Source organism: Melanerpes formicivorus, unplaced genomic scaffold (genome assembly GCF_026170545.1).
Source record: "Melanerpes formicivorus ecotype bairdi unplaced genomic scaffold, bMelFor1.0.p_v2 SCAF_1, whole genome shotgun sequence".
Taxonomy (NCBI): domain Eukaryota; kingdom Metazoa; phylum Chordata; class Aves; order Piciformes; family Picidae; genus Melanerpes; species Melanerpes formicivorus.
The window spans coordinates 3,721,676-3,741,330 of record NW_027142353.1 but is presented as its reverse complement, the minus strand read 5'-3'; the positions used below and the strand labels follow the sequence as shown (position 1 = coordinate 3,741,330).

At 43.1% G+C, this 19,655-nt stretch overlaps 1 protein-coding gene across 6 annotated transcripts in view; it reads left to right on the top strand.

The window, feature by feature from the left end:
- Positions 1-19,655, top strand: part of KLF12 (KLF transcription factor 12) — a 311,165-nt gene that overhangs the window by 103,281 nt on the left and 188,229 nt on the right. For 5 of the 6 annotated variants that reach the window (XM_068153394.1, XM_068153217.1, XM_068153304.1 and 2 more), the window contains one exon: positions 18,102-18,191. The exons of the other annotated variant lie outside the window; for it this stretch is intronic. In XM_068153394.1, the coding sequence (XP_068009495.1) occupies positions 18,102-18,191 (90 nt within the window). The remainder of the gene's footprint in view (positions 1-18,101; positions 18,192-19,655) is intronic. 6 annotated transcript variants of the gene reach the window in all.

Below are 19,655 nucleotides of genomic sequence, written 5' to 3'. Positions count from 1 at the left end.
GGAAAAGTCCAATCGCTTTCGAACCAATTTCCAGCTCATCAGATAAGTGGATTTGTCAGGCGATCACATTCTGTAAGTGGGGAATTCATTGCTTCTAGTGCTAACCCCATGGATTCTGGTGCAAAAAGGAAGATGGAAGGAGGTACAGGCTGCAATGGATGAACACAAATACTGTGCAGGCATGCAGGGATGGTGTCAAGAAAGCCAAAGTGCAGTTGAGTTTCAGACTTGGAGGAAATACCAAAGGCAATAACATGAACTTTTATCATTACATTAGCAGTAAAAGGTCAGACAAGAAGAATGCAGGTCCGTGGCTGCATGGTGTGGGTGAATCATAGTATCATAGTATCATTCAGGGTTGGAAGGGACCACAAGGATCATCTAGTTCCAAACCCCCTGCCATGGGCAGGGACACCCATAAGGCCAAAATACTGCACTATTGCCTTCTTCTTCAGCCTTCATTTGTATGGCCTTCTCACAGCCCTCTGTACTTATAAAATAAGTTCAATTAACAGAACCACTGGTTATGAAGGAGGACCATATCCCAGGGATAACCTGAAAGGACTCAACCCACACAAGCTCATGGGACCCACCTGCTACAGGTGCTGAGATAGCTGGTTGGTGTCTTTTATGTCACTCTTCTTTACCCTTCTTGAAAGGTCCTGGAGACCATGGGAGACCCTGATGACTAGAATGAAACAGGTGGTGGACTCATCAGAGCAGTCCTAAAAAGACTGGGATGCTATAGAACAGGTCAGCCTCTCTTTAGTCCATGGAAAAAAAAAAATCACAGAGTGTGTCTTCTGGGAACACACTTCTGGGCACTGTGAATGTGGAGAAGGTGACTGGAAACAGTGTGATTTCACCCAGAATAAAGCGTGCCTGACTCACGGGATTGCCACTTGCAATGTAAAGTCACTGGAATAGTGGGTGAGGTGAAAGAAGTGAGCACCATTCACTTGAATTTCTAGAAAGCTTTCAACAGTGTCTCAAACAACATTCTTGTATCTGATTTATGGCTGCTACAGCCTGGACGAATGCATAACCAGATGGGTAAAGACTGGTCAGATGTGTGATCTCGGGGGGGCTTAGTCTCTAGCTGTATGCAGTGGCAGAATGAGACACAATGCAATGAAAATGAGATGGTCAGGCTGGGTGTGAAGAAAATGCTTTTTCTTCCCTATAGGGTTTGTCTCCCAATTGAGCAGATTGTCCAGAGGGGATGTGCCATCTCAGTCCTTTGAGGCTGTTAAGGCCTGACTGGACAAAACCCTGAGCAACCTGATCTAACCTCTGAGCTTCACCTGCTTTGAGCAGGAGGTTGGACCAGGGATATCCTGAGGATCCACCTTTCCCATCTGAATTATCCTGGGATCCTAAGCAAAAAAAAACCCAACCCTAATGGGTGTCCCAAAAGTTTCCAGGGTAACTGTGACAGTTTTAGGCTGTACCTTTAAGAAAGGGACAGTTACTGGAACACTGGCTGAATAGTTTGGTATAAAAATTGAAAACAAAGATAAGTCTCAACGAATTTCATTGGTAGATTGGTAGAATGCAACTTTCAATTTTAGCTTTAGTTCAGTTTGAATCTCAGTCAGTTCAGTCTGTCTGTTTCAGTCTGTCTGTTTCAGTCTCTCTGAGCAACAGCTGTGTTCTGTCTGTCGGGTGCTGACCTTCAACCAACAGATAAGAACCTAATTCTTGCATATGCTTTGAGCTAACAGAATTTCCTCCTTAATAACTACCTTTTCTCTCTATCTAACCCTTTTTGGGAAAAAAGGGAGGAAGGGAGAGAAGAGGTGCAGCTGGGGGAGGGAACCCCTCTTCTTGGAGGAGGGAAAGGTGTTCTGTATTAAGTTCTTTGCTGTATATTTCTGTGTATATTGTAAATATTGTATATTGTGTATATATCCATCTGCATTTCATCCTGCTTGTAAATATAGCTTATCCATTTTGCTCCTCTGACTGAGTTAGCCGTGGTTTCTTTGTGTGTGTGGGAGAACTGAACTGTCTGTCACCACCACAGTAACATAATGTTTTGTGCTGTAAACTGATAGCTTATACATTAGTTATTTATCTTGCCTTTCCCCTGAACACACACTCATGGACTTTCTTTATACTCTTAAATTAGAATAGAAATAGGAATAGAATAAACCAGGTTGGAAGAGACGTTCAAGATCATTGCATCCAACCTATCATCCGACACCACCCAACCAACTAAACTATGCAACCAAGCACCCTGTCAAGTCTCCTCCTGAACACCTCCAGCGATGGCGACTCCACCACCTCCCGGGGCAGCCCATTCCAATGGGCAATCACTCTCTCTGTGTAAAACTTCCTTCTGACCTCCAGCCTGAACCTCCCCTGGTGCAGCCTGAGGCTGTGTCCTCTTGTTTTGGTACTGGCTGCCTGGGAGAAGAGACCAACCTCTGCCTCTATGTATGCTCAGTTGGGCTGAATTTGGTTTCTCTGGATTTTAGGAATGTTATAAGGAAAGTTAAAATCGCCTGGTTTTGTAGTGCTCTATGTGCTACTCATCTGTCTCTTCCTGATTCCCCCCTCTTATTTTTATGGCTATACCCGTAGTTACTTATCATTCTCTTTAATTTGAAGTTACTCAGTTAGCTATTGGCAGTAGGTCTGTTCGTGTGCAGTACAGTTTTCCAAATGTGTTGGAGGAATCACAACTTCTCTGAGAGTCTGTGGGAAATGCATGTTGGCATGTGAAACTTCTAATTAGAAATTCTTTAAACTTAATTAGAATTGCCTTTGGAGCAGACCCTTGTTCCACAGTAATTTATTGCTTGTGGAATCTAGCTTGACAGTTTTGTACATAAGCCTTTTGGTCATCCTGTCTTGGGTAAGAAAACACTTCATGTGAGCATCAACTGACATCTAGAAGTTGATGTGAGCAGTCTGACAGCAGTACATGATTTTAGATAGTTTTTTTTCTCCCCCCCACCCCCCAGTTTTGGTGTATATTTATTAAATTCTCCTTGATGAATTGAGGTGCTTGGTAATTCATTCACTAAGTGAGCAGAATTTTCCCTTTTAAAAAAATGTACCAAGTGCTACCCACCAGCTTCAATATTAATGTTTTGCTGGGGGTATGCACTGAAGCCTTTGAGAGGCAGGAGAACCTCAGACTCATGTTAGATAGAGTAGAATAGAATTAACCAGGTTGGAAAAGACCTTCAAGATCATCAAGTCCAACCTATCATCCAACACTATCTAACAACTAAACCACAGCAACAAGTGTCCCATCCATTCTCTTCCTAAACACCTCCAGTGATGGTGACTCCACCACCTCCCAGAGCAGCCCATTCCAATGGCCAATCACTCTTTCTGTGAAGAATTTGTTCCTAACCTCCAGCCTAAACCTCCCCTGACACAGCTTGAGACTGTGTCCTCTTGTTCTGCTGCTGGTTGCCCAGCAGATGAGACCAGCCCCCGCCTGGCTACAACCTCCCTTCAGGTAGTTGTAGACAGCAATAAGGTCTCCTCTGAGCCTCCATTTCTCCAGGTTAAGCACCCCCAGCTCCCTCAGCCTCTCCTCATAGGGCTTGTGCTCCAAACCCCTCCCCAGCTTTGTTGCCCTTCTCTGGACATGTTCCAGCAACTCGACATCTTTCCTAAACTGAATGGCCCAGAACTGGACACAGTCCTCCACAGGCCACAGGTGTGGCCTGACCAGTGCTGAGTACAGGGGCAGAATGACTTTCTTTCTGGCCACACTATCCCTGATACAGATAGATCAGATATTGGGTTGCAACAGGATGTTAAACATTTGCAGTTTGGGAGTTCCATGAGGGCATTGAGCCTTCCTTGGGAAATGTCAGAATAAGCAGTTCATTCGCTCCATGGCAGGAAGGGTATAAAGCAATTGCTCTTCTTCCACATGCATGTAAGGTGCTGTGCAAAAGGTGCAGGGAAAGGTAATGAAGTAATGCTTAGCCTCTGGCAGCTGGTCTGACTTCATCTGAGCATGCTGTCTTTCAGTTTTATGTAATTATTCCTTTGTAATTTTTGGCATGTGCATGAATCAAATGGTCTTTAGGTGTGCTGCTGCAAACACTGACACTCTGGCAGTGCTTTTGCTGTGGTGGAGCTGCTGGGGTGGTTACAGCTCTTTCCCAGCAGCTGGAATTTTTTGTTCCATCTCTTACTGTCTATCGTATCCATGAGTCTCTATGTGAACCATGGCAGAGTTTCTGAGGCCCTGTGAGAACTGGGTGTGCTCCTTGCAGGTGCATCTTGTGATACCTGGTGCTGGAGGGTAGAGCTGCACATGGGCATGTTCTCTTCCTCCTATCAAGGCTGTAGTGAATTTGCTGTGCCTGTAGCTGCCAGTGCAACAAGCTGAGCTGGAAATGAGCAAGTGACTGGGTAAAAAGGATTCTCCTCTACATGCCATCAACTATAGACCAGTCAGCCTCACTTCCATCCCTGGAAGGATGATGGAGCAGCTCATCCTGGAGGTCATCTCTAACTACATGGAAGACAAGAAGGTTATTAGGAGTAGCCAACATGGGTTTACCAAGGGGACATCCTGTCTGACTAATCTGACAGCCTTCTATGAAATTATGACCAAATGGGTAGATGAGGCAAATGGATGTCATGTACCGTGACTTCAGTAAGGATTTTGATACTGTTTCCCATAACATCCTCAAAGAAAAGCTCAGGAGATGTGGCATAGATGGCTGGTCTGTGAAGTGGATGGAAAACTGACTTGACAACAGAGTTCAGAGGGTTGTCATCAGTGAGACAGTCAACTTGGAGGCCTGTGGCCAGTGGTATTCCCCAGGGATCTGTATTGGGTCCAGTCTTGTTCAATATCTTCATCAACGACCTGGATGAGGGGATTGAGAGTAGCCTCAGCAAGTTTGCTGATGATACAAAACTGGGGGTTTGGCTGACACCCCATCAGGCTGTGCAGCCATTCAACGAGATCTGGACAGGCTGGAGAGCTGGGTGCAAACCTCATGAAGATGAGTAAGGACAAGTTCAGGGCCCTGTGTCTGGGGAGGAATAACAATAGGCACCAGTGCAGGTTAGGGGCTGCCCTGCTGAAAAGCAGCTCCATAGAGAAAGACCTTGGAGTGCTGGTGACAGCAAGTTCTCCATAGGACAACACTGTGCTCTTGTGGCCAAGAGAGTCAATGGTATCTTGGGGTGCATCAAGAAAAGTGTGTCCACCAGGTCTAGGGAGGTTCTTCTACCTCTGTACTCTGTCCTAGTCAGACCACACCTGGAATACTGTGTCCAGTTTTGGGCTCCCCAGTTCAAGAGAGGCAGGGAACTGCTGGAGAAAATCCAATGGAGAGCTATGAGGGTGATTAAGGGACTTGAACATCCCCCCTATGGAGGGATACTGAGATTCCTGGGGCTGTTTAGTCTTGAGAAGACTGAGAGGGGATCTCATCAATGTGTATAAATATCTGAGGGGTGTGTGTCAAGTGGAGGGGGCCAATCTGTTTTTGGTGGTGCACAGTAGTAAGACAAGGAACAACAAGTTCAAACTTGAACATAGAAGATTTCACTTCAACAAGAGGAGAAATGTCTTTACAGTGAGGGTGACAGAGCACTGGTACAGGCTGCCTGGAGATGTTGTGGAGTCTCCTTCACTGGAGACTTTCAGAAACCCACCTGGATGCATTCCTATGTGGACTACCCTAAGTGATCCTGCTTTGGCAAGGGGGTTGGACTCCATGATCTCTGGAGGTCCCTTCTGGTGAGGGGTTTGGAGCACAAGCCCTATGAGGAGAGGCTGAGGGAGCTGAGGTTGCTTAGCCTGGAGAAGAGGAGGCTCAGGGGAGACCTTATTGCTCTCTACAACTACCTGAAGGGAGGTTGTAGTCAAATGGGGGTTGGTCTCTTCTCCCAGGCAACCTGTGACAGAACAAGAGGACACAGTCTCACGCTGTGCCAGGGGAGGTTTAGGCTGGATGTTAGGAAGAAGTTCTTCATAGAAAGAGTGATTGGCCACTTGAATGGGCTGCCTGGGGCGGTGGTGGAGTCACCATCACTTGAGGTGTTTAGGAAGAGACTGGATGGGGTGCTTGGTGCCATGGTTTAGTTGATTAGATATTGTTAGATGGTAGGTTGGACTCGATGATCTCAGAGGTCTTTTCCAAACTGGTTAATTCTATTCTATTCTATTCTATTCTATTCTATTCTATTCTATTCTATTCTATTCTATTCTATTCTATTCTATTCTATTCTGTTCTGTTCTGTTCTGTTCTGTTCTGTTCTGTTCTACTGTGGTACTGTGCTGTGCTGCTCTTTCATAGTGAAAAAACCCCAAACCCAATAAAAAACCAACCAACACTCACCATCATTAAAAAAAATAAATCAAAAAACCCGCTGAAACCAAAGAACCACGAAACAACAAAAGGTTTTTGCTTTTTTTATTGCTTGTGAACAAAGTAAATATGAAATTAAAATAAGACTTTACTGTATTTCCTAAATTTTAGCAGTTAGATGTTTAAAACTAAAAGAGGAAAGCTGCTTCTTGTGATTTCCTTTTAGTTCTGGCGAGATGTTGGAGCTCTCAGATAAGTGAGAAACACCTCTGCTGGCTACAAGTGACATCAATTGCTTAGCATTTTGTGGCTGTCGTGGGTTAATGCCCATTCTGAAACAAAGCAGGGAGGGCTTGTGAGTGCTTTGCCCTCCCTGCAGGGTGTTTTCCCCCTGGGCAGCTGAGTCTGTTCCACTCCCCGCTCCCTGCCCAGCTAGGGTATAAAAAGCAGGGCATTGCAGCTATTAGCTCTCCTTTTGGCTCCTGCCTCCCCTGGATGAGAGCTACTGCAGCTGCCTTCCTGCTCCTCCGCCATGTGGTTGGGCCTGATCCTTCTCCCTGCTGCCTCTGTGCCTCTTCAGAGAGAGACTGGTTTTATATTATTCGTCTTTGTCCTCCTCTCCTCCATCCTTGCTCCTTGCCCTTGTGAACCTTACCTGTTATTGTTATACATACATTGTTTAAAGAAAACTCTCTACTTCCAAGCTGACTCCAAATTATTGTTTGGTGGATTTGCTCCTTCCTTTTTCTTGTCTCTCTTTTGGGAGGGGGGAGTGGGGGAGAGATTCTCAGCCTTGCCCCCATCTGAGCTCTTAACTCCCAGTTAAGGCTTAAACCACCACAGTGGCCCAGGTGCTAGAAGGCAGCTATGTATATTTGTTATTGGCATTACCTCATACTGCTTGTCCACCTTCTGAACCAACAGTCAGTCTATCACTATATCTTAGAGGTGGGAACATAGCACCTAAAAGAGCAACAGGTTTATGCCCTGTGTTAAAGGGAGCTAGCCAGTCATGCTCCAGCAGGGCTTACAGCACTGTTGATAGTGTGATTGCTTTCTTTGAAACCCAGGACAGGACAGAGCAGTGTAATTTATGCAGTAAGCAAGCATGTCTAGGCCTATGAAACCTCCTGTGTGGTTTTTTCATTGCTGCCTCCGGGGTTTTGCAACCACAGAGCTGAAGGTGTTCTTCCTTTGAGCTGCAAGGAATGATGGAGCCAAGCAGACAGCATAGATGGTATTCTGACTTTTGGGAAAAGATCAGCTATATTTGGCCATTTGGCCTGCCACACAACACCTTGGACAAAAATCTTGGACTAAGCCATGTCTACTGCTACATGCTAACTGTTCCCTTTATTCTCCAGCATGCAAGGCCCATGTTGTATATGGCTTCATGGAAGCAGACTTGCACGTTGGCAGGTGTGGGGGGAAGCATGCCAACCAGCACCCCATGCTTTCAGCAGCTCTTTTTCCTACTGGAACAGATAAGGGAAGAATTCAGAGTAAAATTTCAGTCACTTTGTATTTGCTAGCAAGCTCCTGGGCAATGCCATTCAATGCTCATTTGTTCAGCACAATTGAGACAATTAACAGATACTGGAAAATTTTGGCAGATGGCAGAATTATTCCCCTAGCACTCTATTGATGTCTCATACTCCTTCTAGCACCAGAAGATAAATTAAAAAATGTTGTAACCTGAGACTTAATTTTTGGTTATGTAAACTTTGATAACTTTAGTTAGTAGGATAGAATAGAATAGAATAGAATAGAATAGAATAGAATAGAATAGAATAGAATAGAATAGACCAGACCAGGTTGGAAGAGACCTTCAAGATCATCGTGTCCAACCTATCAAAGCCAAAAACCAAGGAATCTCTTGAAATGAAAACCTGAATTGAAACTGTTGTCACCAGCTCTTTGTGTTGTTTGTTGTTTTGGTTTGTGCTTCTTTTTTCCCTCAAGTTTACTAGTTGAGACAACAGTACATCTAACAGTAGAATTAATCCTGAAGTAGTGTATGTTTTAGTAAGTGTAATTAATATATTAATATATTTGTGGGACTATGAAAATCGTTTTCTATTTCCCATTGCAATTTTGGGGGGGAAGGGGACAAGTGGGATGATGCTTGTTTTTAAATTTAAGACTCATTCTTCAGACTCTTCTCAAAACACCAGGACAGTTGACATAAGATAGCAGAAAAGTACTTTGGAAATTGAGTAGTCATTTTTGAAATCCACTTGTAACATGGTCGAGAAAAAAGAGGCAATCTAAGTCAATTACCAAGGTTTTTTTGATGGAGAACGTAATGAATTTAGACTTAATAGCAATCTTTGCTACTTGCCTGTGCTTTAAAAATCCAAAGTAAACTATCAAGAGTTTATTTTATTATTATGCACCCTGAAGTGTTATGAAAAGTTGTTTATGGTTTTTGTTTGTTTGTTTAATTAGTTCTAGCATGAAGATAAATGCAGTTTGTGCTTTTCCCAAATGTGCCCTTTCTTAGTGTATTTGGCTTGTGTGGCAAGGTTTTGATAGTGGAGGGGCTACAGGGGTGGCTTCTGTGAGGAGCTTCCCTCATGTCATACAGAGCCAAAGCCAGCTGGCTCCAAGCCAGACCTGCTGCTGGCCAAGACTGAGCCTGTCAGTGATGGTGAGCCACCTCTGTGATAATAAATTTAAGAAGGGGTAAAAAACCCTATGCAATGGAAACTGTAGCTGAAGAAAGGAGTTAGAATGTGAGAAAAACAATCCTGTAGACACCAAGGTCCAGTGTAGAAGGAGGAAGAGGTACTATAGGCACCAGAGCAGAGATTCCCCTGCAGATTGTGGCAAAGACCAAGGTCTGGAGGACCCTGCACTGGAGCAGGTGGATGAGCCCAAATGAGGCTCTGACCCTGCTGGAAGCTCCCACTGGAGCAAGCTCCTGTTAGGACCTATGACCCCATGGAGAGAGGAGCCCAGCTTGGAGCAGGTTTGCTGGCAGGACTTGTGACTCCATGGCAGATCCACATTGGAGCAACCTGTTCCCAAGAGACTGCACTGTGTGCAAAGGACTCACTGGAGCAGGGGAAGAGGGAGGAAGCAGCAGCAGCAGAAAGAACATGCAATAAACTGATCACACCCTGTGTTCCCTGTCCCCCTGCACTGACTGGAGCAGGAGACAGAAAATTTGGGAGTAAAATTGTGCTCAGGACTACGTGAGGGGTGGGGAGGAGGTGGTTTTAAAACTTGGGTTTATTTCTCATTATACTAATCTTATCTGATTGGTAATAAATTAATTTCCCCAAGTTGAGTCTGTTTTGCCCATAATGGTAACTGGTGAATGATCTCTCCTTGTCCTTTTTTTGACCCATGAGCTTTTCATGTTCATGTTTGAGCAGCTTTGATGGGCACTTGGCATCCAGCCAGGGTCAGCCCGCTGCACTAAAATATGTCTTGCCTAAAACATGTCTCTTTTTCTGCTTTCTGTCTTCCAGTTGTCTTTTTTGTTGTTGTTGTTAAGCAGGACTTCTAAGTGTAAGATAAAGAAAATCCACAAATACACAATGAATTGTTTGGTATTCACAAAAATGGTATCAAATATTCTGTGAATGTTGCATTAGAAGAAAAACAATGAAGCTGATAAAAGTTAAATGTATGGCTCTGGTGTAATTACTGTTGCTTGTAACATATTGTAGGAATAATCAGTAATTCTTTTAGAGACAGCTAAAAGTGGCAGGAGAGCAGAGCTGATGTAAAGGGATTTTAGGCAGTCTAAGCTGACAGGGTTGCCCGCTGAGTCTGAGAAATAGCAGATTGGCCTCTAGTTGCCAATGCACTTGACGCTCTTCTGTCACCTGGAAGCTGACCACATCTCTTCGTTTCTATTTATACTTGCTAAAACTATTTTAAACTCAAACAATTCAAAAAGGCTTTAGGAGCAAAGCAAGAGATCTTGGTTCTCTTCACGGAGTATTGTCTGGACTTGAATCTTTTCCCAGCAGACAAATTTGTAAATATATATAGCAAATTACAACATAGCTACATCCCTGGAGATTTGGCTACTGAACAGCTTTTGGAAACCTGCTGTCTGCAAAATTAGTATCTTTGTTTGTTTGTTTCTAAAGGATGTCAGCGCCAGAATAGGAATTCAAGAAGCTTGTGTTGCGTGTGTACACCTTTGTACTGGTAGCAGCGGGATACAGCCGGACATAGGCTGATATATCAGATGAGGATCTCAGCAGGACAACATGAGCTGAGTGCCAACCCTTGCACATGCTTCTCAGGCTTTGACAGCATCAAGCTGCAGCTGCTGTTGAGCTCTGGGCTCTACCTGGCATGTGTGGTTGTAATTGGAGGCCACACTCAGAGCCCGTCCTGGAGAGCTTAAAGCTGCGATGCCTCAATGCTCATTGGATGCATGGTGGAGGCATGTTGGTGATATATATCTACATCTCTACCTATACCCCCCTCCCACAGCCTCCTATAGCACGAGGTGATGTATGGAATTTCATACGCTCCATCTGAGTCCACCTTGACCTCTGTTCAGGGCTAACAAGCAGACCAGAGAAAGGCTATAGAGGTCATTGGGAAATAACGTTGTTCTTAGCTTTAGTTAACTATTCTTCACACTCCTGTGCTGAGCTAATGTCCTAGCCTATTTCCAGAAGTGCATTGCTGTGGTGTTCTGAATTTTGGGGTGTTGATTTATTTTTATTGTTTGGTGGTGCCTTTTTTTTGCTTTTAAAGTAAGACATAAACTGCAGCTTTATGTCCATATTGTTCTCCCAGGATTCTGCAAACTCTGTGTTCTCTTCTCACTAGAGAGATTTCATTCTGAATTGGAACAAACTCAAATCAACCCCACAGAGTTTCGCATGAAAACAATATGAAGTTTAAGGCTTCTCTCTACTTCATTCTTAAGAAATTGTTTTGATTTTCCTTGAAGCATCAATAGATGCAAATGATCCTTTTATCTTCTGGCGAATTTGACTAGAAATTGAAGTTTGGAGTGAAATGCAGAACTACCACAACCCTTGCTTTCATTATGAACATTTTCACACAGCTATAGACATAATTACATATGATGAAGATCTTATGGCAAGACATGGGCTGTTAACCCTGATTCCCTGGCAGAACTCCCAGTTGAGTGATTATCTTCTAGCCACATAAATTTAATTTTATTTTCTATTGGATAGTTGTTTCCTTCACTTTGTGGAATGAATTGCTCTTACACTGTAGCAGTGTTAAACTGGTATGCTTCACCCTAGAGATAACTACGTTTAAGTGACTAAGATTCTTACTGTGTGATATATAAAGGACTTCTTTGGAAATGAAGAACTTAAGGAGATTGAGGTAGTAGACAATTAAGTGATTCTTCCCTGTGAGAATTTGGCAAGAAGGTGTTCTCCTTGACTTCCCCTCCCTGTGGAGATGTATTTGAGAAAAGATGGCAATTTTTCATCCTTCTATTATCCCTTGAAACAAAGAGAAAAAACTATTTCAAACTTGGGAAATCTTAACTAGTCATTCCTTTAAAAGGATCTGTCATATCTTCAAAAGCTTTGCCTGGAATGGATCACTTCAGATTTTTTGCCCTGAGGTGTTGTGCTGCCATTTGTTTTGACTGATGGATAACTTCAGCATAGTAATACAAGTAATGAGAACAATACGAATGTTGGTGTTCACGTTCAGAAAAATCAACAAGGTAATCTTATTACTAGGGTGCATAAGGGGCATAGGCTATTTTGTGGTTAGTTCAGTGATGTTTCTAAGAAATCTGGGTAGGAAAAGGAAAACTTAAATTCAGGTTTGTTAGCTATCAAGAACACTTTTCACAAAAATGAGTACTGTGAGTCCTGTGTCCAGTTCTGGGCCCCTCAGTTTAGGAAAGATGTTGAGTTGCTGGAACGTGTCCAGGGAAGGACAACGAAGTTGGTGAGGGGTTTGGAGCACAAACCCTATGAGGAGAGGCTGGGGGAGCTGGGGTTGCTTAGCCTGGAGAAGAGGAGGCTCAGAAGAGACCTATTTGCTCTCTACGACTACCTGAAGGAAGGTTGTAGCCAGGTGGGGGCAGGTCTCTTCTGCTGGGCAACCAGCAGCAGAACAAGAGGACACAGTCTCAAGCTGTGCCAGGGGAAGCTTAGTCTGGATATTAGGAAGAAATTCTTCACAGAAAGAGTGATTGGCCATTGGAATGGGCTGCCCAGGGAGGTGGTGGAGTCACTGGAGGTGTTTAGGAAGAGGCTGGATGGGGCACTTGTTGCCATGGTTTAATTGATTAGATGGTGTTGGATGATAGGTTGGACACAATGATCTCGAAGGTCTTTTCCAACTTGGTCTCTTCTCTTCTCTTCTCTTCTCTTCTCTTCTCTTCTCTTCTCTTCTCTTCTCTTCTCTTCTCTTCTCTTCTCTTCTCTTCTCTTCTCTTCTCTTCTCTTCTCTTCTCTTCTCTTCTCTTCTCTTCTCTTCTCTTCTCTTCTCTTCTCAAATTACTTGGAACTTGGAAGCATAAAACGAGAATATAATGCAGAATTAAATTACTGCATGTTCAGAAAACTTGTGTAAAATTCAGAAGCAGATCATAGAATCACAGAATGATAGAATGGTCTGGGCTGGAAGGGACTTCCAAATGTCATCTAGTCTGACCTCCCCGCAGTCAGCAAGGACATCCCCAACTAGACCAGGCTGCCCCGGGCCTTGTCAAGTCTTACCTTGAATATCTCCACAGAAGTCTTCAACTGACTCCCTGGGCAGCCTGTTCCAGTGTTCCACCCCCCTCATAGTGAAAAACACCTTCCTGATATCCGATCTAAATCTGCCTTTCTCTAGTTTGAAGCCATTGCACTGCAGGCCTTTGTAAGCAGTCTCTTCCCATCCTTCCTGTAGGCCCCCTTCAGGTACTGGAAGGCTGCTATCAGTTCTCCTCAGATCCTTCTCCTTCAGGCTGAACAACCTCAGCTCCCTCAGCCTGTCCTCATAGCAGAGGTGTTCTAGCCCCCTCATCATTTCATCATTTTCATGGCAGATGAGACAGAGAAAGTTCTAAGTCATAGGTTTGAGACTGAAAGATTGTTTAAGGTTTGTTCTCAGCTCTTAGCTTTTCAAACCTAACTCCCCTGAAACTTGAAACCTTTTAGTATAGCTTGAATGTTGAATTTGAGACTGTTCTGCCCTTAACTGATACTTAATTTCTCAAAAGTGAAAGCATGTCGTGTTAGAAGTTAGATTTGTACAGAAGAGTTGGAATGATGGTGCCTCATAAATGAACTTCCTGTCTTTATCTCAGTCCATGAGCTTTTCTATCTTATTTTCTTCTCCTGTACTATTGAGGAGGAGTGTGAGAATGGCTGGTTGGGCATCTGGCAGCTGGCTAAGGTCAGTTCACAGAGTTGAGAAGCACTGAATTGTCAGCTGAACGTTTTAGGTGTCTCATGGAAAGATTTAGAAATATCTTTGGCTTTGTTTTGCTAATGTGCAGCTCTTCAGTGTGACTAAGTAAGCCCTGTTACCTTCATTAATGACAGCAGCAACTAGTATCATCACCTTACTACTTTAAATTTCTTGCCTTTGTAGGATGACATGAGGAGTAGACTGTCTTGCACAGGGATGTAAATGTTTGTTGATCCATGCAGGAAATGTGAGATCTGGATTCTGGATGCTCTGAAGCCAGAGCTCACCTCTTTATTGCTGGATTTGCATGGACTTGTGCCCAGCTCAGTCTGGCCAGATCTGGGAGAGCATAGTTTCATGTATGTTGCTTTGGTATCAAGCAGCTAAATGTGAAATCTTGGAGCATAGGAGAGACAACTGTAGTGTGAGGTGGAGATGTGCAATTCATGTAACCTGTGCTTAGAAAAAATTATGGAGGACTTTTAGGGATGTCTTTGGTTTCTCAGGACTGGAGAGTGGTTGTGGCAGCAGCTCCCCTGTTGTATAAAATTTGCAGCGTGATACTCATCTAGCTCGGCTAAGTTAAAAACCTGGCTACAAACCCACAGCCTTTCTCCCAGGCAGAGTCAATTAGTAGTATAATTCATCATCAAGTAAGCACTGCAGGATGTTGGGGGGGTTGTACTAGGATGAGATACGAGTTTCTGTTTTGTTTTCTCTTCCTCTGAAGTAGGCAGAGATAAGTTGATTAAAACTTTCAACAGAAAGTCATCTGCCTGAAGAAAATGCCAATTGTGGTGCTTTACTGAAAACCCTTTTTGGAGGGTGGAGAGTCTTGTTACTGGACTGATGGCCATAGCTTCTCAGAAGAAGAGTTTGTAAGCCTGATAACTTACCTGTCTTCTCCAACAACTGCTCTTTAATAGCCCATGCAGGCCTGCATATGATTTGTGTTTTTACTTAATCTTTCAAGGGAATGAATGTCCGAAAGTGATTAGTGAGAAGCTCCAGTGGATGGCACCAGCAAAGAGAGGGTGATAACTTCTAGGATGAGCTTACTGATCCGAGACAACAGATGTTTTAGTAAAGTCAGGCAGTACTTGGCTTGATTTTTATGCCCAGTTTAGAATGTATATCTGTTATGCATTTTACAAAGGTGGGTGACTGGAGTCCACCAGGTGGGGTGGGAGGTGCTAGAGTAGAGAAGGAAGGGCTGTCACATGAGTTTAGGTCACCTTTAGCTAAGCAACGTTGGCATCTGGAAGATAGCTTCCACAGTCAATGATGAGAGTTGAATGAGCCAGGAGGTGACAGCAGCCTGAAAAATGCCTCAACTCAATACCTCATATCAACAGACTCTAATGGTGGGTCTCCTGAGTGCCATCAATTTACATGGGGCACTGGAACAGCCTGGCCTCACTCAGGTGTGGATGCTCCATCTGCCTGGCTGACCAGAGAGGTTCCTGGGGGATCTTAATTCCTATCTGCAGGCCCTGTGGAGGTGAGTCAAACTCTTTTGCCTTAGATGACTGCCAACTGTGTGCAAACCTTGGCAATTACATCCTATTTGCTGAATGGCTTTGAATGTACTGTAGTGCTAGTGCTGGCCATGGCAGTTTTGAAAGATCAGCTCTCTGTGTGATGGGCTACATATGGCATACACATGTGTAGCATACAGACTGGATCTACTCTGCTATTACCAGGCAGTGGCCTCTCAGGATGTGTCACACAATGTCTGTGCAGTTATAAATGCACAAGGGATCAAATAGTTTAGAAAGAATCTACTTCTGCAATTATTGGTACTCTTGAGTTATAAATGACCCAGAAGCCAGAGCTATTCACTGCATTTACTTTTCAGACCTCAAAAGGCAGAGCACTGCTTTTAAGAAATATGGTTTTATAGAACAAAAGGGGAAGGAAGGTCTATGAAAATTTAGTTAAATGTAAATGTGTTAAATGGTACATGAACTAGTCAGGTTTTCATGATTTATCAGTTTTAAACTTCAAAGACTCTGGTTAGCTTGCATTTTTAAAACTAATGAGTTTATCACAGCCAGTGGGGAAAAATGGTTCAAGTATATCAGCTGTAAATTGGTACAAAGCACTAAAAGGGACATTAGCCTCTAATCAGATTCTAACAGTTCATTAAACCTGCCTTTCCTCAGTGGCGCTTTGTCTTCCCCCTTCCCCTGCTCCTGCCTGTGCCTCCTGCACAAGCCAACCTCATCCCTTCGTTCAGGCAGGTAAGACCTCCTCAGGGACATGAAGCAATATCAGTTCATCCTTCTTTGTCTATGAACTAAACAGCCCAGGGGATACTTGATGATGGTGTATTCCTGATCTTGCTGTAAAACTCAGCTGTGCTGTCTATAAATCAAGAAGTGAGAGGGACCTCTCTGCTTGCAGAATAGGCGCTGGGGGAGCCAGGAGTGCCAGACTGCTTCCTGCTCTTGCTCCACCCCAAACCACATCCAAACCACTGGAGCCCAGTGATGCCCAAAATCCATTTCTGATAAATAAACAGTGTGCCACCCTTTCTGGGAAGAAGGATGTAAAGCCTGGAACATTTTCCACCAGCTGTTTCGAGGTATCAGTCCCTCCTCCTCTTTCCCCACCTCATGCCTTGGAACACTAAATAAAGATCAAGATGCACAAAAGAAATTACTGTGAAAATAGACTAAGAGTTTTTATTTCTTAATTCTTTCTATTGTGTCAAGCTTAAAATGCAGTAGAAACACAGTGATATCATGGCATGGATGTAGAGGTGTTCTGCTAAAAGTAGTTGGATCTGAAATTTTGTAACGTAAGCTTTTAGAGCATTTAGTGAATGATCTAAGCCTTTTAAAGAGAGAGAAAAGAAAACAACAACAGCATAAAAGAAGACTGTATTTACTGTTGCATTTGCTTACATGCTTTACCATGAAGTTCCTGCTTGCCTTGTAGTACCAAGCCAAAGCTCTCTGCTCTGACACACTGAGTTCAAAGTGAGTGTGATGTGGATTTGAAGCAGGTCATTTGCTCTGCCCGTGACACCTTGTTGGAGAGTGTGCGTATCGCTTTCCCTGCTTTTCAGCATGTTCTTTAAATTACAATAAAGGAGTATACAAAAATAAACAGTGGCTGCAATATTTATATGCCTGAAAACGAAGATCCTAGGACCAGGTGCATTAATTGGAAAAAAGAAAATGTTTAAAGTAGTTGAAGTTTTTAAATGTACTTTGGACGCTCCACTAGGACAGACTATTTTTCTCATAATTCCCTTGAAGCAGCCATGAACATAATCCTTATGAATAATGCCACCACACAGATCTGCTGCCCATGAAACAGAAGGAAAGCATTTTTTCCATTACAGTGTGGCTGTAAGAGGACTACGAGTTAATGGTTAGAACAGAGGTGAGCTTCCAGTCCTGAGTGCTGCCTTCCAGACAGGGCTGCAGATAAGTAAGTGGCTATACAAGCAATACATGCTCTGGTTTTGCTATTTGAAACATAGCTGTGATGTCTCTGTATTTCTGTACCACTCACCAAGGTGTCTGTATTCGTGAGGTCAGATTGTAGCTTGAGGGATAAAATACCTTTTATTCTCTCCATGTTGTCCAAACTGAAGGCAGCTGAAGGGGTTAGCTTTCAAATATCAGCCTTGAGCCTTGGCTGGAATAGAAGATTGACTCAGGCTGAGGTAGTGTTTGAACTGAAGGCACAAGAAATTGTTTTGTGTGTCTAAATAAACAGTGCCAGCAAGAGCAGGGTGAGACATTCAAAGCAGGGATGTTGATTGAAGGAAGCACAGTTCTACAGATCTCACTGAAACTCAGCATATATTGCCCATTACTACAAGGACAGTATGTGTTCTTAACATGCTTTTAAAATTACTGTCAGAGGTGAGTGTGTTGGAGATTGTCATTGACAAATGCCGACAACTTTACAAAATAATGAATCATAGGAAATGTGAGGTGTGTTAATTTATGGGGTGTATGTGTACAAGCCTTCACTATACCTTCTCTGAGTTCAAGCATATGCTTTCCCAGGTAATACAGAAAGTTGTGATTGAAATCAAATGCACCCAAGCATACTTCCAAAAACCTGAAGCTGTTTGACTTTGGTGCTCTTCTTTCCAGTTTTAAAGCAAGAATTGTATTTACCTGCGTGATTAATTTCAAATTCAAAAAGGATAATTGAAAACAATTTACCCTTGTTGCTTACAAAGACTTAGTTCTCTTTTAAGGACAACTGAAAGTGTAATTTGCTATTTTCTCAGGAGTAGTAATTTGGTGACTTCTTCCTGAAATTAACGTTGCATCTTTGTTGACTTCATTTCTGCTAAAAGAAGCATACTTACATTTACAATATCATAGAATTCAGCCAGTGAATCAAACCAAGTGTTTTTCATAGTTTTTTTTTATTAACCTTGTGCTTTTTCTGCCTTAGGACACCAGCGCCTTTGAGAACAGAATGTTAATGCTTGATGGGATGCCGGCAGTCAGAGTCAAAACAGAGCTGTTGGAATCTGAGCAAGGGGTAAGTAAGCAGAGGTTTCTGTGCGACCTCATTCTGCAGCACACTGATGACCCTTCTGAGCTCCTCTGTGGTTATCTGTCCCTCCTGTTGTATTGTTGCTTTCTTTTCTATGATTTTCTTAATTTCTGTCATTTTGAAGCTCATTTTCTTGGGAGACTTACTGATGATCGTCTAGGCTTGTCTGCTGGGAACACAAACCAAAACTCTGTGGAATACCTATTCAAATTACCTAGGATAGCTGAGATGCTGTTGGTATAATTTCAGCATGATGAGAAAAAGGTGCAGCTAAAAACCCAGGAAAGAATAATGGATTGTGATAAAGAAGCCAAATTCATGTGTCTGAGAAGCCCATACGTGGCAGTTCTACTTTCTTTGGATATTTGCTGTACTCTAGTGGTTTCGCCTTTTACATGCTTCTCCTCCATTTTATGTTTGTGCAAACCTTCTCACTTCCTGGTGGAATACACTTGTTTATAATAAAGGGGGCTGGAAGGTTCAGATGATTACAGCTGGTATCATGCTCACTGTCAAACACAGGACAGAGATCTTGAATAGGATTTTGAATTTTCTGTGGATTGGCATTAGAGTGGTAGATTCTAGGAAAATGGAAGCCCACAGCTTTGGTCAATTTAAGGGCATTTTCTCACTTACATGGTAGGGGTTGTAGATCAATCTGTGGGCATCTCCATTTAATGGATTTTGTGTTATCATGAATTTTTTATTCCTTCTGTGCGTCTTACATTATCCCCAAAAATCCATGCCACTCAACTACTCTGGAGACAGATGCCATCAACAAGCAGAGAGCATAATAGAAGCAGCAATGCTCCTGCCATGTAGGGATGGGATTTTGCCTCCTTCTGTTAGCTGGCTTTTTTCCTTCCTGCTATTTTCTCAATTATTTTAATTGAGAATTTAAATGACATGGAAGAGAGGGAATTAACTTTCAGGATGACTTAATTTGAAAGACTTGCAAGGAGATATCAGTTATTCAAAACATTTTTGTGGCTTTGCGAGGGAACAAAACAACCCTTGACGTTTAACGTAGTTTTTGCTCAACTCTTTGCCTTCTTGAGAGCAAGTACCCTCAGAAAATTGTATGAGACATGATGATGAAAAGACAAATCCATTAGAGGTGATTTTTAATACCTTCTGGGTGCTGTGCATTATGTCTTTGCATGTAACATAAACCTTTTTGTTCAGAAGACAAATATTTAATTGATAATTAAATGTCAATGGCTGTCAATGGGTCCATGACAATGTGGCTGTCAATGGGTCCATGTCCCAGTGGAGGCCAGTGACAAGCGGAGTCCCTCAGGGATCAGTCCTGGGACCTGTCTTGTTCAACATCTTTGTGGGGGACATGGACAGTGGCATTGAGTGCACGCTCAGCAAGTTTGCTGATGACACCAAGGTGTGTGGTGCAGCAGACACGCTGGAGGGAAGGGAGGCCATCCAGAGGGACCT